Below are 19,264 nucleotides of genomic sequence, written 5' to 3'. Positions count from 1 at the left end.
CACTGCTGCCAGCACTCCCCCCCACCGCCCGCAGCCCCTTTATGGCCACTAATTGCCGCTAATTGGGGAGGGGGGGAGGCCCGGTCCCCGCCCCACTCCGTCTCCCGTTCCGCCCCACAGCCCCTCCCCGGGATCCGGGGGGGTGTGGGACTGGTTCCCCCCGTGCCGTGGCACCCCAACATCCCTCCCAGCTCGGGCACCCCAAGGGCCCCCTGTGCAGGGCACCTTGAGAACCCCCATTTGGGACCCACCGAGAATCCCCATAAGGGGCACCCCAAGACCCCACTTGGAACGTCCTGAGAAGCCTCATCTGGGACACCCCCACCCAGGACACCCCAAACTCACCCCCTACCTGGGACACCCCAAGACCCCATCGAGGGCACCCAAAGACCCCTCCTATGTAGGACACCCCAAAACTGCCCTCATGCAGGGCACCCCGGGCCACCCTGGGCCCTGATCACGTGCACCCTAGGTCTCCCATCCAGGGCACCCCAAGCACCTACATGCCACCACAGCCCCACGGCACAGGCGCCCGCTCCCCTCGTTACAGAGGAACTCCAGTAACGATGAAAACCTGTGGCCACGGCACCAGCTGTCTGTGGGTGCTGCTGCCCATGGGTCCCCATGGCCCATGGGTGCCACTCTCTGTGGGTGTCACTGACCATGGGTGCCATTGTCTGTGGGTCCCTACTGCCCATGGGTGCCGCTGTCTGTGGGTGCCACTGTCTCTGGGTCCCTATGGTCTGTAGGTGGCACTCTCCATGGGTGCCACTGTCTCTGGGTCCTCACTGCCCATGGGTGCCACTGTCTCTGGGTCCCTATGATCTGTAGGTGCCACTCTCCATGGGTGCCACTGTCTCTGGGTCCCTATGATCTGTAGGTGCCACTCTCCATGGGTGCCACTGTCTCTGGGTCCCTATGGTCTGTAAGTGCCACTCTCCATGGGTGCCACTGTCTCTGGGTCCCTATGGTCTCCATGGTGACACTCTCCATGGGTGCCACTGTCTCTGGGTCTTCACTGCCCATGGGTGCTACTGTCTCTGGGTCCCTACGGTCTCCATGGGTGCCACTCTCCATGGGTGCCACTGTCTCTGGGTCCCTATGGTCTGTAGGTGCCACTCTCCATGGGTGCCACTGTCTCTGGGTCTTCACTGCCCATGGGTGCCACTGTCTCTGGGTCCCTACGGTCTCCATGGGTGCCACTCTCCATGGGTGCCACTGTCTCTGGGTCCCTACGGTCTCCATGGGTGCCACTCTCCATGGGTGCCACTGACTCTGGGTCCCTACGGTCTCCATGGGTCCTCACTGCCCATGGGTGCCACTGTCTCTGGGTCCCGACGGTCTCCATGGGTCCTCACTGCCCATGGGTGCCACTGTCTCCAGGTCCCTACAGTCTGTAGGTGCCACTCTCCATGGGTGCCACTGTCTCTGGGTCCCTACGGTCTCCATGGTGACACTCTCCATGGGTGCCACTGTCTCTGGGTCCCTATGGTCTCCATGGTGACACTCTCCATGGGTGCCACTGTCTCTGGGTCTTCACTGCCCATGGGTGCTACTGTCTCTGGGTCCCTACGGTCTCCATGGGTGCCACTCTCCATGGGTGCCACTGTCTCTGGGTCCCTATGGTCTGTAGGTGCCACTCTCCATGGGTGCCACTGTCTCTGGGTCTTCACTGCCCATGGGTGCCACTGTCTCTGGGTCCCTACGGTCTCCATGGGTGCCACTCTCCATGGGTGCCACTGTCTCTGGGTCCCTACAGTCTGTTGGTGCCACTCTCTATGGGTGCCATTGTCTGTAGATCCCTGTTGCCCATGGCTCCTATGGGTCCATGGGTCCCCAATGCCCAAGGGTGCTGCTTGCTGCCCGCGGGTCCCTGCTGTCCTTTCATGCCTGCGGTGGCCCGGCCAGCCCCGCAGAGCCGGGACGAAGCCTGGGTGACTGGCTACCATGCGGAGGTGGCTGCTGGTGGGCGCAGCTGTGGACAGGGTGACAAAAGGATGGGCGAGAGGTGGGGGACCGTGAGTGGCACTGCCTTGCCGGGAGCAAGAGCACCGGTGGGGACAAAGAGAAGGCCAGACCCACAGCAGGGTCACCCGACCTGGACAGGGACAAAGCCACCCGTCAGGAGGAGGCAGATGTCCCCGTCGGTTCCCGCTCCTGCCCCGAGCACCCAAGCTGGCACCCGCTTTTTTCCCAGCTGGCTTCGCTAAGCCTCAGCAGCCCCACCGTGCCGCCCCGGCACAGCTCCGGGGATGCCAAAACCATCCCAGAAGGCGCCAGTTCCGGTAACCCAGCACACTCCCACCATCAGCGCAACGCGGCAAGCGGGGCGATGAAAATGTTGCCTTTCCTCCCTGTGCTCGCCCCCCCCAATAAAAAAAAAAAAAAAAAGAGCACGTTCTGCAACAGGGGACACATAAAGACATTTTCTGATGAAAAAATAATGAATCCCTAATTGCCCAAGGGCTGTCAGCAGCATGCGGCTCATTAACAAATCACGTAGGCGGGTTCGCGCCATGTGCAGCCTGCAGACACGGACCGGAGCTCCATTAATAGCCGAGCGTTCAGCCGGGGAGAAAACAGGCGCCCAGGAGCCTTTTGGTAGTTCCCACTCCCCAAAGGGGTCAATGGCAATTTCCAACAGCCGCCCCGAAAGCCCCGGCGCGGCCGGGGAGAGCTGCGGTAGCGGGGTGCCCAGCAGCCCCGGCGCAGCGAGACGCGGTGGTGGCAAACCCTGCCGCCGTCACCCGATGCCGGATGGTGGCACCCAGGGACCCGATGCCGGATGGTGGCACCCAGGGAAGCAGCAGGGCCCCGGGGTGCTCGAGGGGTTCCTTTTTCCCCAACACCCCATCCCGGCTGCCCCAGGGAGTCCCGGCTTGGCCATGGGGTTTGCAGGAGGGTCCGTGCCCCCGGTACAGGAGAAGCAGAGGGTAAACGCTGCCGAAAAGCAAACTCCTGGCAGCCGTCCGGACAGACAGACATAGGACCCAAAAGCAGAGCAGGGCGGCCAGTCCCGAGGACGCTGGAATGGGCGGCGAGAGGCTGCAGGCAGTGAGACACCGTAGGTAGCACGTGAATTCATATATAGTAAAAAGTCTTTATTAAGAAGGCTTTGAAGTCAAAAAATAAAACTCTTGATACAATTTTCATAACCGTCAAGTCAGCTCAGCAAATATATAATCAGTACTTTAGCCATGTAAGGTTAAAGGTCCGTTATTTTCTTTTTAAAATAAAATATATTTTAGTTTTTAAAATTTATTCAATAAAGTACATATTTTCCTATAAATTCCCTACATATACATAAAGAGGTAAAAAATAAAAAAATAAAACTAAAAGAAAACCAAAACAAAAACCAAAACCAACCACAAAATAAAAAGGAGATAGAAATCTGTCTGGTTTTTGCAACATGGCATGTTATCCGTGCCTCCTCCGTCCCACGAGCTCCCCCGCCCGGCCCCTCCAGCCACGACCCCCGACCTCTCGTCACACGTTTTTGGGCAGTTTTCACATTGGCAAAATAGAAGATAGACCTGCGTTACAAAAAAAAAAAACAAAACAAAAAAATATATATATATTTATAGAACCATCAAGAATCATCCAAAAAAATAACTACATACAAAAAGAACGACAACAAAAAAAATTATAATAATAATAGAATGATTTTAAAAAAATAAAAGACAACCCTTGCGTGTCCTAAAATAAAAAGTGCAACCGGACCTTTTCTTTCTGTTTATTTAACTTTGCAAACTGAATACTGTTATTTGGGAAGGACTGTTGAAGACCAGCTGGGCTCCCTCCTCCCAGCCGCCGGGTGAAGAGTTAAAGCTATTCTGTAAACATCAGAGTTTCCTCCTCTCCGCAGTTTCACACCCCTCTTCCTCACTGTCCTCCTTGGCCCCTTCTTCCCCACCCCTCCCGAGCCCCCGCATTTCGGCCACCCTCCCGCCCCACCGTCCTGCCCTCTCCGCCTCTCCAGCCCGCAAAGCAGCAGCCTCTCCTTCCCCCCCCCACCCCGTGCGCCCGTCGGATCCGTTATTAAATAAAAAGGTTGATTTCAACAGTTTCAAGTCCTTAAAAAGCTGTGTCGGGGTGGAGGGGAGGGCTGGCCGCCCTGGCGAGCCGGACCCGGCTAGGAGAAGATGTGGATGGCTTGCGTGGCGGGAGCGTGGCAAGCGGGACACTCGGGCTCGGCTTTGCCGCAGATGCGCATGGCGCACTCCATGCAGAAGAGGTTGTGGCCGCAGGGCACCAAGGCGGCGATCACCTCGCTCTCGAAACACACCATGCACTCGCGGGAGCTCTTGCGGTGTCCGTCGGAGCTGCTGGAGTCGGTGGGCGAGCCCGAGGCGGCGGAGATACTGCCGGGCAGGGAGGAGGAGGAGGAGTAGCCGGTACTGTTGGAGAAGGAGGACAGCGAGCCTTGGGTGGGCAGCCAGGACAAGGTGCTGACGGGGTCGCTCTGGATGCGGCGCGCTAAGGGGTGGTCCAGGGCCACGCCGCCGCTCTCGGGAAGGGTGGGCGAGTGGCGCGGCGTGGCCGTGCCGCTGTTGCGTCTCTGCGAGCCGTTGACGGAGGAGCAGCTGCTGAAGGCTTGCAAGGGGTTGCCCGAGCGCTCAAAGGGCGACCAGATGGTGGTGGGTGTCGTGAGGTCGAGGGCCAAGAAGTCGAAGCCGAAGTCGCACTCCTCCGAGCCCAGCGGGGCCGGCGGCTCGCTGAAGGTGAAGCCGCTGCTGGTGCTGTAGGGGCTGGTGGGGCTGGCGTCCGCCACCCGCCCGCTGTAGTAGGACTCGGTGGAGGCGCTGCCCAGGGAGCTGAGGCTGTCGTTGCGGAGGGCGGCCGAGGGGCGGCGGGCAGGGTGGGGGGCCTTGGCCCACAGGCTGGCCGTGCCGCCCTGTAGGTCGAGGCAGACGTCGGTGCCGTTGGAGTGGAAGTCGTTGTCGGCATTGACGTCGATGAAGGAGCCTGTCCGCATTGTGATGTGCGCCTCGATCTCCTCCCTAGCCCGGTCCACGTTCTCGGGCATGCCCGTCACCTCGAAGACGGGCTCCTTGTCCCGGCTGGGCGTCACGATGTAGGTGTGCGTCTGCTGCTGGATCCGCTTGATGGTGGCTCCCTTGGGCCCCACCACCAGCCCCACCACACGGTATGGGACCCTCACCTGGATGGTGGTCTGTCCCGGCAGGTTGGGGGGCCCCTGCATCGCTCCCGTCAGCCCGTTCACTTTGTTGCGCGTCGCTCGGATCATGGAGAAGTGCTCGGCAGCCGAGAGGATCTCCCTTTTCGCCATCTCCACGTCCTCCTTCCTCCCAGTCACGATGAAAATGGGCTCCTCGCCCCTGACCGGCGTCTTGATGTACGTGTTGGTCTTGGCACGTAGGGCTTTGATTTTGCAGCCTGCAGAGCAAGGAGAAGGGGGAAAAAAATGACACCTCAAAGCTGAGACCTCGTGGGGACCCCCTGCTCACCCAGGATGGGGAGATGCAGGGCCCTATGGGTCCGCCCCTGCAGCACAGACACCCTGGGAGAGAGGGGTCCCTCCCACCTCAAAGGCAGCCAGGGGCTCACGGCTGGGTGCTGGGGGGCTGCACCGGCTCCTCCGAGACGCCTCAGGCTCCCGGCACCGGCCTGACCCTCTGCCACCATCCCCTCTGCACCACAGCAGGGATCGAGGACCCACGGGCCGCAGTCTGCAGCCCAGCTCCCGAGGGCTGGGACAGCGCCTGGGCAGAGAGGGGCCGGAGCAGGCACCCACGGGGACACTTTCCGGGGAGTTGAGGGATGGGAAGCCGGGTTTACCCAAAAGGTGTTTAAGGAGGTGCAAGGGAAAAAAAAGACACTGAAGGTGGAAGGGAAGGAAAAGGCTCGTTTGGATCCTGCAGGTTTGTTGACGCTCAGCTAAACCCGAGAAACAGCCCTGGCCGCACCCCAACAGCAGCGGCGATGGCCCCAGAGGGACGGGGGAGCCGGGGCTCCCCGCGGTCGGGTGGCACAGGCACCCCGCGTCTCCCTCTCCCTGCCCCGAGGGAGGAGAGCCCGGGACAGAGAGGCTGCGCCCTCGCCGGCTGGGGCAGGGGTGCTCACGGGGCACCGGCTCTCCCCATTCCGGAAAGACCTGCTTCCCCCGCACCAGGAACATGATTCAGCAGGCAGAGCCCAGGCTGGGACGCGGGAGACGGAGGCTTTGCTGCCAGCTCCGCATTTGCCTCGTACAACCCCGGGCAAGCCCCTGCCCCTTTCCTCCCGTGGGCGAGTTGGGCTCCGGCTGCGAGTCCCCGCAGCGCCTGTCCGGCGAAAGGCTCCTGCTCCCCTCCGGGACCGGTCGCGGGTGCTCTCGATGAGGCGCTGCCTCCGGCCGCCAGCGCAGCACCGCTCCCTGCCACCCCAGCCCTGCTAATTGCATCCGCTCTGCCTGCGCTCCAGTGCACGCACTTAATTAAATTCACATGAGCCAGGCGCACCGCTCCGGGAGCTCAGCCCGGCTGGCCGCCCTCCGCTCCCGGCACACGAGGGCGAGTGATCCCCTGTCTCCCACGCACCCCCTGAGCTTTGCAGGGCACCCAAAGCAAAGCGGGGAGCCCGCCGGGACGGAGGCTGCCCCATCAGAGCCTCGAGACTGTCCCTGTCCGCTGCAAACGCTGCTGCTGCAGATCCACGTCGATAAATAGCCGCACACTGGCAGGGAGAGCTTGGCTCCTCACAGACACGGCCAAGGAAGCCGCAAGCGCCCGGCTGGCTCCTCCGCAAACGGCTCGCTCGGGGCACTCCTCGTCTTCCCAGACGCTCCCTGAGGAAGGGCAGGGCTGCTCTTCCAGCTGCAAGGCTGGAGAAGGGAGAGCCGCGGAAGGCTGACGGGACTCAGCCGGGGCTGGCGCGGCACGGGATGTTCGGGCAGGTCTGTCCCGACCAGGCAAATCAACCCACGCTCACTAGCAGCCGGGGAGCAGAGCCCTAACGGGGACCGTGCTGTTCCTGGAGACCCGAGCGCGATGCATTTACCAGGGCATTAAGCATGACGAGTAACGAGAAATAAAAAAACTGTCAAAATAAGTGAGCAGCAGCTGTCCTGCGTGTCCCAGTCCGGCTTTTCGGCAGCGCTAACCCCTCCGATAGCCACATCCAGGGAGCCGAGGGGTGATGACACCGGCATCTCCGGACACTTCCTCCAAAAAAACCTCGAAAGCAGCTTGCACCAGCCAGCGCGCTCCCTGCCCGGCTCCAGGCTGCCTTGGGCTGCTGGCAGCTCCACGCATGCCCTGCCTGCTGCCGGCAAAGGTCCCAGGACGGTGACAGGCAGGTTGGAGGGGAATCTGGGAGGGGAGCGGGCAGATAAGCAGCCAGATAGAGCTGGGGAAGCAGGAGACCAGCTAGGATCTCCCTCCTCCGGGGGGAAACCCTCTGGATTTCATACAAGCTAGGCTGAAAGCACTTGAAGGCCACTTCCAAGGACTTGTTGCAATCAGACAAATACTCCTCGGGATTCAGTCCCGGCTTGGGGCAGCGGGACAAGCCCAAATTCAACCCTTCGTGCGAGCGGCCGGGCAGAGGCAGGGCTGGGGACAGCACAGAGCTGCCCCGTTCCCCGGAGGCGGGGAAGCCGCTGCGCAGCTGCGGGGACACGCGGAGGAGGAATGTGGGTGGAGAAGGGTTTGTCCAGGCTTTTCCTAATTTAGGACAACAACTGGAAGGTGTATTTATGGCTGGGGGCATATGGAGGGGAAAGCAACGGCCCGGTCACTGGGGTAGGGCAGAACCAGCAACCATCAAAGGTGAAGTTTTTTTAAGCGTGTGCCAGCCTCTGCGAGCTTGTCCAGAGCGAGGTGCCTGCAACTCCCACGCTGCCCTCCCGGATTTATTCTGGTACCTGCTATAAGCTCTCCCCCTGCTCGGCAAACCAGGAGGAGCATGGTGGCAGCAGGAAAGGGCAGCTGGGCTGGGAGCCAGCGCGGGGCTCTGCCGGTGCCTCCCACGGGTGCCAACCTCATACCCAAGGTCCCAAATTTGCCCTTTGCAGCGGGAAGCGGTAATTTCAAGATGCAAAGGTATCGGCAGCTGCCAGGAGCTGCAAACAGGAGCTGCTCTGGAGCCATGTCCCGTGGGGGACACGACACAACGAGGCTTTTCCTCACCCTGCTCCACCGCGCCGGCTGCACCGGTGGGACTGAACTGATGCTACGGCAGCGCAAAATGGAGGAAGAGTTTACCCGGCTGCTCCTTGCGAGCCCTTCCTAGGGGCAAAGCCAGAAATCTGGGTTAAAAATTAAAGGGGTGCCTGGCTTGGCCAGCTCCACCCTCCTCAAACAAGCAGGACAGGAACAACGCACACGACCCATGGCTGCTGGACGCTGCCGGGGCCACCGCGCCCGTGCCACAGCAAAACGCACCACGGGTCGGAGCTGGTTTTTCCGATGCTGGTGTAAAAGAGGACGGCGGCAGGTCTGGGGTGCTGGTTTGCCTCCCTGCCTGCCCGCAGAGCCGTGCGGGGAAATGTCGCAGAAAAGGAGGCATCGGCCGGGGAAGCCGCTTGCCCGAGGCCACGTGCTGGCATCCGCACCAGGAACCGCGCTTGCACCGCTCAGCGCGAGGAGCCTCCGTCATCGTGACACATCAGTGAGTGCTCCGGACAGGCGCATCGGGGATGTGGTGGGAACAGAGCTGGGACAGCACCACGGCCCCACCCAGGGACCAACCTGTCCTGTCACTGCCACCAGTCCCAAACTCCACCTAAGCCACCGCTCAGCCGCGGGGATTCCCAGGCAGCAGGTCCTAAAAGCTCCAACCGGGAAGGATGGGCGGCCTCCCTGGGCTGGGACTCAGGAAAGCATTCCGGCGCAGCGAGCAATGGGTCTGCAATCACCTGGTGAAGAGCCACAACCTCACGGCAGTACGACCCCTGTTCTCCATCACGTCTGCGCCCCGGAGAGGTGGCTGAGCTCAGGCTGCTCCTGCCCACGCTCGGGGAGATGCCGACACCCTGCCAAGCCCCCCAAACCCCCCCACCGAGAGCCAGAGGCACTCGAACCGCACAACACAGGTGGTTTAACCAGCAACCTGCAACTGGGGGAATGATCCGCACCAGTATGAGATATTTCAGATCAATCTCCGCAAGCCCCCACCCAAGCGCGCTGTGAAAACGCCATCCTGGACGGCCGCATCCCTCTGAAGTCGGCGCAGCGCAATCCCGCCGGAACGGGGCGGTGTCGGATGGGGGCTATGGAGAGGACCAGGGGCTGCCCGGCATTGCCGGCGAGCCCCACCGCAGGCATGCCCTCACCCCGGCATTGCCGGATCAAGCGCCTTACCCCAACCAAGCGGCAGCGGTTGGCATTCTCATGTCTTACCTTCCCAAGGGCTGGCGCACAGCATTAATGACGAGGGAGGAGAAAAACAAGGTGCCAGACTTTGCTACAAGTCTATAAACCAGGTGACTTTAAAAGCACCTTTCAGATCCAAAAGAAAACACCCCCAAAACCAGGGGGGACGGGGGCGCAGACCCAACAGATCCCTTCTCGACACCAGAGCCCGGGTTTCAGCAGAGCCCGGGGAGCGGCTCAGTCGCAACGTTACAGCTCTTTGGCAGAGCTCCGAGTCCCCGTGGGCCCAAACTCATCACGACAACCCCTGGCCACGCTCAGCTGCAAGCAAACACCCTCGTTCCGGAGGGCTCACACACACGCAACCCCGCCGTCGCAGCCCCTCGTGCCACCACCCAGCTCTGCCTGCAGCGACGGCACCGACGGAGGGGTGTGAGCTGGACGCTCCTCGCAAACCCTCCCGTCTCCAGACTCCACACCCTTCTCTTCCTCCCACCGTTGCCAGCTCCGAGCCGCTCTCTGCCTACCCCACGCAGCTCCCGGCACGCTCCCCTCCGCAAAGCTGCCCCGCGGAGCTGCAGCACCCTGCCTGGACCCGTCCCACCTGCCCTCGGGCTGAGAAATCACTAGTTTTGGACAAGAAACAGAATCCCAGGGGATTCTCCCCAGGATGATGCGGTGATGGAGGCGGCACCCCAGGAAAAGCAGCTGCTCTCCCCGAACATCCTCTCTTGACACCGCCAAAGGGGACTTCGCCCTCTGCCAGGATTCCCAGTCGGATCAAGGCTGCGGCTATCGCAAGAGCCCGTGAAAACCAGCACAGCGCAGGCTGGGGCAGCGGGCTGGGAAGCGCCTCTCCATCCTCCGCACTCCTGCTGTTACCCGGGCAAGAGATAAGGGACCCGACTCAGCTCATCCACTCGCTGATCCCCAGCGTGGCCCGGCCACCAACTGCTTTGACATAAGGTGGTCTTCTCCACGTAAGGAGGACAAAGCCAGCCGATCCCCTTGGCCAGACCGCGTCTCCCGTTGCCCAAGGAGCTTTGAGCTCGCAGTACCCAGCTCCAAGCTATGAAAACCCAGGAAAGAGCAAACAGAGCTCTTCTGGAGGAGCCTTTGACGGCATCAACCAGGACTGTGCTCATCACAGCCTCCGCAGCCCGGGAGCCGGCTGCACCCAGCCCTCTGGAGCGTGCTACCCGCTGCGGAAAGACGTTATCCTTTCTCTTCCCCAGCTCCGCAGCATCTCCTGGCCTCAGATCTGGCGTCACGGCGCTCCTGGTCCCCTTCCTTACAGGCGAACGGCACAGGATGCGCCAGGACTGGGGCCAGACGTGGAGGAGAACATGTTGCACCTCCGTCGCATCTCATCTCCCCTCTCGCTGAGCGCTTCTTCCCACCTCTCTGCAAACAGTAATTAATTCATCCTTGCAACCACGCTGCGGGAGGCAGGCACATCACACCTTTGTTTCTTCTCCAGACACTGGGAAAAGCAAGGCAGGGAGGCTGGGCTCCTCGCCTCGGGCCAGAGAGGAGGAAGCCGGTGCCAGAGCCAAGATGCGCAGGCAGATACTTCAGCGATCAGATCAATCTGTGCGACCGACTTCAGGAGTTTCTGGCTCTGCTACGACCCAGAGAGGTGGGAGGAGGCTGCCAGGCCAGCCTCAAAGGACGTGGCATGATGGGCAGAGGACAGCAGAGAGCAGCAGCCCAGGGCTCAGAAATAGGAGAGGATTCATCGCAGCCCCAGCAAGCCGCTGCAAATTTACAGATGCTCGGGCTGGCCCAGAAACCGAGGCCTGTGGTCTCCCCGTGCATCCTCCAAGCGCCAAAATGCCCGCCGCGCTTTGGCAGGGAGGAGAGCTGCCGTATTTCATCCTTCCCCAGACCTCCCCTTCGAGCATCCCAGCGTCTTCTCTAAACGGCAACTTTCCCAAACCCTTCGCAAAGCCGCGGACAGTCCCCGCGTGTCGCAGATGGGGAAGCGGAGCCCGAGAGAGGAGCCGTGGCTGGCTCCGTCCCACGAGAGGCACGTGGCGTAGGGGAGGAGAGCAGAGCCCAGGGCTCACGGCTGCACCGGCCGCCCGTCACCCTCTTGGCCTCGGTGGGGCAGAAGCTGCTGGAGACGCACCTCCAAAGCCGGGACACCGGGAAGCGACGCCAGCCCAGTGCCACCGTGCCAGTGCCACCCCAACGTCCTGCCCGCCCCGTGCTCCCCACCTCCCTTTTCCCCAGCGATTTCCGTTATCGCCGCCGCTCTTTTTGCTGGTTAGCGAGAGGAGCCCGCACCGCTGCAATCGATGCCCGCAGCACTTTTTGGAGACGGTCCCTCCCACGGCAGGAGTCACGAACGGGCTTGCAGGCCAAGGCACGGCCACGTAATCCCGCTAGGACACGCTGCCTTTCGGTAGCCGCGTGGGCAGGGAGGAGAAAAGCCGCAGATCCCGACTGGCAGATGCCACTCCGCGCCATCGCCGATGCCGATCCGGACGAGGGGTCACGGCAACCGCCCCTCCAGCTCAGTCGAAAACACAGATTTGCTTTACACAACATTGATTTACCTGCTGAGCTGCTGCTGCTGCTCCCTTCTGGAAAGGGTTAAATTAGCAGATCTGGAGGACAGAAATTGAGGAAAAAGGAGAAGTAGGAGAAAGCGCGTCCGACAGTCTCTGTCCCACCTCAGCCCGCGTAGGACAGCCGGGAATCGGTCTGATGGGCAAAGAGCTGCCCCGGCTGCTGCGACCTCCCAGCCACGTCCCTACTCACCCCCACGGCAGCGAGGGGCTGCCAGGCTCTGGGGACAGCGGGACCGGTCCCAAAGCTCCCCGAGAGCTGCTCCTCAGCACACGGTGTATGGGGAGAGAACCCCAGCCTTACCCCAACTCAAGACCCTTGCAGGGCACCCGATATCCATGTCTTCCTACGTTCCGAGAGCGGCGGCACCACAAGCACCCGCTCCCCGGGCCGCGGCCGGGCTGGGTAGCGCAGGAAAGACAAGAGCGACGAGGACGTGGTCTGAGGGAGTCCGACCCAGCCCCGCAGTGTCACCAGCAGCACACCTCGCCGCTGGAACGGTGCCGGGCCCGACGAAGCACCCCAAGGCTCAGCTCCACGCTGCTGCGCAGCCAGAGCCCCGCTGCCACGGGGCTACCGAAGACCGAGGGAGAGTTGCACAGGGGGGACCTGGGGACCAGAAGGACCCGGGAGCCAGCACGGGTGCAGGAGGATGAGGCGAGCGAGAAGGGCTCTGCTTGTTTTCAAGCTCGGTGCGAGACCCGGAGAGGCGGGGAGCTGCGCACGGCCCCGGTATCGCCCCTGCTCAGGCTGCACCGGCCTCACACATCCCTGACTTAGCTGCCGGCGGCAGCGGGGAGCAGCCAGAGCACAGACACTCTGCTGACAGCCCTGTCCCCTCCGATGTCGCCCAACCGCACCCCCCGCCAGCGAGAACCGGGGGTGCCAAACGCCGAGCTCCCTTTCACGCTCAGCACAACGGGGCCACGGCACAGTGTCCGAACGGGCCGGGAGCTGCAGAAAAGCTGAGAGCAGGGGAGAGACAGGTGACACACAGGGGGGACAATCCCCAGGGAGAGCTGTCCCTGTCCCTGGGCGGGGGCAGCAGCAGGTAGCTCCGGCCCATCACTGGCCCCAGGTCCCCTCCGAGCCTGCCGGCAGGTCACAGTGCCCCCCCAGCACCCCTCCTCAAGCTGGTATCGTAATTTCTTTTGCGGCTCTTCTCCAGGAGCCCCATGAGCCCGCGGAGCCGAGCGAGCACCCAAACCCTGCACGAGGTGCTTGGGGTAGGTACCCGGGTGCACATTTAACTCATCGGGGTGCCGACGGCGCAGCACTGGGACCTCACCACAGCCAAAACACCCAACGCCCGCCGCTACGAGAGAGGATGCCGACCGACAGCTCGCCGGCCCAAAAGTTCCTCCAACCTCCTTGAACTCACAGAGCCAACGCGGTTCCCGGCAGAGGCCGGACCCCGTTCCAGGTTTGCTTTCAAGTTGCCGGACCCGGGGGTCTGCGGAGCGTGCCGGCGAGGCCGCCGAATCCATGTCCCCATCCAGCCCAGGGAGAAGGAGGATCCTCCGAGCGGGGCGCGGCGCCGCGCTCCTCTCCTCTGGCGACGTAGCGGGGCTCTGCCACGCCGCTCGGCTGCCCCAGCCGGGCTCGGCAGCCCGGTGGGACCCCGCGGTCGGGGCGGTGGGATCGGCGAGGGGTGCGGAGAAAGTTGGGAGGCCGGGAAGCGGGGCCGGCTGGGAGGCAGCGCAGGCCAATGGGAAGCGCAGAGCATGATGTCACCGCGCTCATCACAGCATGGCTCTGGCTAACAAAGAGAACAATGAGGCTGCCCAGCTCCCCGCTTCCCCCCAGGAAAAAAATGACCCCCGGCCCCCCACCCTGCAGCCCCCCGGCCGGGGAGGGATGGAGCGAGGGCGAAGCGGGGGTGCCAGAGCCCTGCGTGGCGAAAACACCCCGGAGGTCAGGCTCCCGGCGAGCCGAACTGCCCATCGCCGCCGGGATTCCTGCGGGCAGCAGCTCCCTTCCTTTTTCTTTTTTATTTTGCTGAAATCCTCCTCCCTGGGGTGTCTCTTTGGGTTTGTTTGTTGGTTTTTTTTATAAAGGGTGAAACTTTGGTGAAGGGCTACGGGGGATTTCCTCGAGACAAAGCCCACGCCAGGCACACCCACCCAGGGAGAGGGCTGAGGCCGACCAGGGCGTCCTTTCGTGACAGCGGAGTGGGGCTTCGCGCCCCTCCGCTGCCCGCGGAGCTTCACCGGATAAACGCCTTAACGATCGTTTATCCGTCGAGTCGGAGGTCCCGAGTGTCACTTCCACGCCAAGTCTGGGGTGCCCGGCGGGAGGGGAGGCGGCGGGGCGGGTGGGGGGGGAGAGACACTCAACTACAATGAAATCAAAGCTTTCCCCCGCGCTTCGCGTCCCGCCCGCTCCCACGGACTCGCGTGGCGCCCGGGAACTCCGCTGATCCCACGCGCGGCCCTTGGCCGCTCCGTGCAGTCAGTCCGGCGGACGGGGACGGGCACAAAGACTCGCGCTTCGCCCCGGGGAACCCGCGGGGAGGGCGCGTCCGCGGGAGGAGTTTCAGGGCCGCGGGACCGGTCGCCGTTAAGTTACCGCCTCCGCGCCGCCGGGTAGGCGGACAAAGCCCCAACACCGACCCGGAGACCGCGGGGCCGGACCGGGGCGGCCCGCGGGAGGCGGCGCCGCAGCCCCGGGGAGGGCGCGGGGCGGACAAAGGCGGAGGGGTGGGGTCCCCCGGGCGGCCCCCCCCCACGCGGGGCGGGGGTTACCTTGCCGGCCCACGATCTCGGCGACGTGCTCGGAGCTGGGCACGGGCACGCACTCGGTCATGTTCACGCTCTTCTTCCTGCTCCCCAGCGCGCCCAGCGGCTCGGCCAGCAGCGCGGCGGGCGGCCCCAGGTGCGGGGCGAAGTTCCCGAAGGCGGCCGGGGGGGAGGCGGTGCCGGCGGCCGGGGGGGAACCACCGCCGCCGCGCTCCCGCGCCTGCAGGCCGCCCGGCCCCGCGCCTCCCGCCGCCGCCTCCGGTTCCTCCGGCCCCGCGCCGCCCGCCTCCGCCGCCCGCAGCCCGCGCTCGCCCGCCTCCTCCAGCCCCAGCAGCGAGAGCTGGTCCAGGGCGAACCTCAGGGCGGCGGCTTCGTCCTGCGCCGGCGGCCCCTCCCGCTCCCGCCCGGGCTCGGGCTCCGGCGGCGGCTCCTGCCCGGCGGGCGGCGGCGGGCTGAGCAGCGCCAGGCAGCGCGGCGGGCCGCGGGCGGGCTGCCCGCCCTCGGGCTGGTAGATGGAGCCGGGCATGGCGGCGGAGCGGCGGCTGGCCGGGAGCGGAGCGGGCCGGGGCGGTGGCGGTGCCCGCTGCCCGCCGCACGCCGCCTCTCTGCGCGCCGCCGCCCCGCCCCGACGTCAGCCCGCCCCGACAATGGGCCGCGCCCCGCCGCGCGCATGCGCCCCGGGGGGGCGGCCCCGCCCCGCCGCAGGAAGGGGGCGGCGCCCGCCCCGCCCTCGCCCCGCCCGGGCTCCGCGCCGCGGGGGGGGGGGGGGGGGGGCTCGCGCTGCCCCGCGCCCACGCGCGTCCCGCTCCCGCCGGCACCGCCCCACGCGGGGTTCGGGCCGGAGGCACCGGGCGGTGCAGGGGCGCGCCCGGGGCGGCGCGGCGAGGCCCGGGGGGGGGGGGGGGGGGGGCTCGCAGGGGCCGAGCCCCGGCACCGCGCTCCGTCCCTCTGCGGCTCCCAGACCGCGTGGCTCCTGCCGCGAGGACGCGGCCCGGCCCTCCGCTGCAGAGGTGCCTCGAAGCCCGTGCCGAGGCCGAGGCCGAGGCCGGCCAGGCAGCGCGCTCGGGGCTGCCGGTGGTCGGTGCCCTCCGGTCCCAGCGCTATGAACCTCCCCCAGAAGGAGGTAGAGATGAGTCCGGTGCTGCTCCGCACAACCCTTTCATTGACCGGAGAGCCGTCTCTCCCGGCAAAGAGCAACACCGGAGCGGCAAAGGGGCAAAGCGGCAGCGCCTCACGACACCCCGGCAGGCTATTCCCGGCCCCCCGTTCCACGCACGCCGGGACCGCTCGCGTTCTACCAAGCACTCGAGGGCACGGAGCTCAGCGCAGCTACGCCTTGGGTACCGAAGGAAACTTCCTTCTTCCCGAGGTAGAGGAGTTGAGAAAACATAAAAACCTTTTTCCCACCTTTTTCCCCGGGTTCTTTAGTTTTGCAGGGGTTATTCGCCGTTTATCACGCTCAACAGCGAAGCAGTCATCTGGTTCTGCTTCAGACAGAGCCGCAACAGCTTCGGCAGCTTGGACGCGAGGAGACCACGGGGAGACCACGGGGAGACCACGGGGAGACCACGGGGAGACCACGGGGAGACCACGGGGATCCCGACCACCTTCCCAAGCCTCCCGCACCAGAAAGCCACCCCAGCAGGTCCCTGCTTGATGGTTTCTCCCCCCACAAAGGCAGCTGGCTCACTGCAAAACAACTGCCTCCCAATCAGCTGTTCCACCCCGGCCGCTGCTTTACAGGGACCTGCCACAGAGAGAGCTTGAAGAAACCCTTCCTGGCAGCGATGGCACACCACGCTAATTCACTGGAACAATATCCAGACCAATTACCAGCTCACCCACTACCTCAAGCGCCCAGATGCTCAAATTGCACACATCCTATTCTCGAGCTTCATTTTCTCCATTTCCACATAACTGTCTTTCCCAATCGCTGGCTTTGGGACTAATTCAACCATTCGGCTTGGGATTGGTTTTAATTGCACGAACCATCAGCGGCTGGTCTAGAAACCCCCACTTAAAAATGCCCGCTCTTCATTCGCATCTCGCAGATCCTGGGCAACATTAACTCCTGCTGGTCAGTGGCCCAAACGCACGCACCACACGGTCTGTCCTTGTGCTTTCAAGTTTTGCCCTTCAGCTGGTGACCCTCCTATGGAGAAGGACTTCCATCTTCCGATACTCCGAACAAGTCACCTTAAACATCTATGGGATCTTTCCAGCGATTTAACAGGCACCAGGAACTGCCTCCTTACTTCTTTTCACTTCTCTTACCCGCCAACTAAGCCTAACAGCTTCCAGCTGCTGAAAAGTTTCATGAAAACACAGAACAAGCTTCCTCTCCTCCTGTTTTACCTTCAGAGGTCTTGGCAGTGAGCTCCCACCAGCTCTTTCCTTCTGGATGGCTGCTGCAGAGGAAGGCTGTAGCAACTTCTGTCTTCCCCCAAAGCGTTCACGGCTCAATTGCACGGAGATCCGTCCATATCCATCCAAAATCCTCAGTACTAACAGGGATGCATCAGCATGAGCGCAGCCCTGGGAATCCTCCCACTTCAGGCTCATCTTCCCCATGCTGCGCGCTGTTCAGGGAGCTGGCAGGCTCCGGGCGCGTTACGGAGAGCTCGCACCTACTGCGGACTGAAGCTTCTCCTCCAGGGACAGACACGGCAAAACCAGCAGATTTGAGCCGCACAAGCTGGCTGTGAGACATCTCCCCCTCTCACTTCCCAAAGTATTTAACCTAGTAAGTTGAAACACCCCACTAAACTACTAAAAATAGTGGGTTTTCCGTTACTTGAGACAGCAGGGTACAACCTCCCCCTTCTGAGCTTCTCCCATTTCCAGAAAACGTAGAGAACTCTCCTTAATGACTAACGCTGCTCACTTCTCTGGGCAACCGGCACCAACGCAGACGACCACACCGGTCTCTGAACCTGCCCGAATGGCTCCTTACGTCCTTGCCGCAGCTCCATTACCGACCAACACGCTCCTCGCCACCGCGTCGCCATCTCTCAAGCCCCGTGAGAGGTGTTGTGTGGTGGGGGCTTTCAAACTCACCTCAGCAACTGCTCCAAACGCTGCCATTTTTGCCTGCTCTGTACTCGAGAGAGCCCTTTTGGGAAATCACTACGTCAAGTCCAACACCACCTAGAGAAACTGCCAGTTGTTATTTCAAGTGCTTTTGGCAAACCTGTTTTGTAGATGTTATGCCTATGGTTTGTTCCACTTTCAGCAGAACTGGCTCAGGCTTTCTTCTTAGATTCTTAATTTCACTCATGACACCAAGTTGCCTTTGTATTTTTTTAACCCGAGTAATTAGCAGCTCTTTAAAAGACCTGTGTCTCCCACTAGCAGAGAAAATGGATTATACAAATTAGAGAAGTTCTTTAGCGCAACTCCATTTCTTTACCAAAACGCAACCGTACAGAAGATCCAACTTCCCTGAACACAAGAGAAGAGAGAAGGCACTTGCTGCCTCCAAGCCCATCCCTCCAGGTGGTTTCCCCATTTCCCATCAGGGCTCATTCACAATTGCTTGTGCTGCCTGTAATCATTCGGTCTCGGATCATCCACAGAACAAAGACGTCCCCCAAAGTGACCAATACAATCTCCTATATACGTACAGGGAATTAAAGAACACCACATCGAAGCAAAGCAGAGGTGTAACAGCCCGTTAGGCTGTTTTCTGGATGGGGAACGGAGCGATGCAGCTAGAGCAGAGTCCCCAGCACCCCCACAGCCACGCGAGCCCAACTCCCCCCCAACTCCCATCCTGCAGCAGCCACTCTCGTTCCAGGTCAACTGTGCAAAGGCAAAAGTTCCAACACCCTAGCTAGAATATCTATTCTGCCATAAAGACCATCCTTTTGCAGATCAACCCCTAAAGAGGAGATTACCGAACACACAGGGGGGAAGCCACACACAACAAACCAAAAAACCCCGCCGTTAGCCACTTGCCTACATCACAGCGCGTTAGCCAAATGCTATAAATGGGATCCAAAGTTTAGGGGCAAAAAATACTTTTGAGAGAACTACTGTAGTTGCTCCTCTCGCCCTTCGGGAGATCAAACTCTGCCTTCTGCACTGTTCTTCAAGCACATGCAAACATCATGCAAAAAATAACAGGCTTTGAGCACAGCGCAGAAGAGGTGGTGCAGCTTGGACAAGAATTATAAAAAAGTCCTTACTTGTGTGTGGGAAGGCTTAAAGGAATATTTCAGCACATCAGGAGCTGAATCACTGCATGTAGGTGGAGCCAGACAGATTGACAAGATCTGTAACTCGAAAAATGACCTAAGTCTGAGATCAATCATCTCGCGAAGTAGCTGACTGAGGGAACAACATATGGAGACGGCCCAAGGTGATGAGGCTCAATGTCAACACGACACGCAAAAGCTGTATTAGAGACACACGCTACAAGTGACCAACTACTATGCAACGCAAAACACGGACAACTGTGATCCTCTCGGCACCATCAGGCCGAGCAGTCTTTTTTCTGTTACCTCTTGGTATCACCACCACCGCGTTATCTTAACGGATTTCCCTACTACGGCAGCACGTAACAAAGGCACTTTGGGGGAAGCCATTAGCAAACATCTTTTTCGTGCGTTAGATTAATGAAGGATCTAGCTTTCGGGT

The 19,264-nt window shown here is 61.8% G+C and overlaps 1 protein-coding gene across 1 annotated transcript; it reads right to left on the bottom strand.

Moving 5' to 3' along the window:
- Positions 1-4,002: 4,002 nt before the first annotated feature.
- Positions 4,003-15,152, bottom strand: MEX3D (mex-3 RNA binding family member D). Its single transcript, XM_059831828.1, has 2 exons — positions 14,633-15,152; positions 4,003-5,397 (listed from the first exon to the last, which is right to left on the bottom strand). Exons 1-2 carry the CDS (start codon positions 15,150-15,152, stop codon positions 4,133-4,135), a joined length of 1,785 nt encoding a protein of 594 aa, XP_059687811.1. The 3' UTR covers positions 4,003-4,132.
- Between the last annotated feature and the right edge of the window lie 4,112 nt (positions 15,153-19,264).

Source organism: Gavia stellata, chromosome 32 (genome assembly GCF_030936135.1).
Source record: "Gavia stellata isolate bGavSte3 chromosome 32, bGavSte3.hap2, whole genome shotgun sequence".
Taxonomy (NCBI): Eukaryota; Metazoa; Chordata; class Aves; order Gaviiformes; family Gaviidae; genus Gavia; species Gavia stellata.
Note: the sequence above shows the minus strand (reverse complement) of the source record. Positions and strands in the feature narration are given on the sequence as shown.

Coding starts and splice junctions, on each gene's coding strand:
- MEX3D (XM_059831828.1), bottom strand. CDS start 15,152: ATGCCCGGCTCCATCTACCAGCCCGAGGGCGGGCAGCCCGCCCGCGGC. Junction 5,398..14,632: donor CGAGATCGTGGGCCGGCAAG/GTAACCCCCGCC, acceptor CTTGCTCTGCAG/GCTGCAAAATCAAAGCCCTA.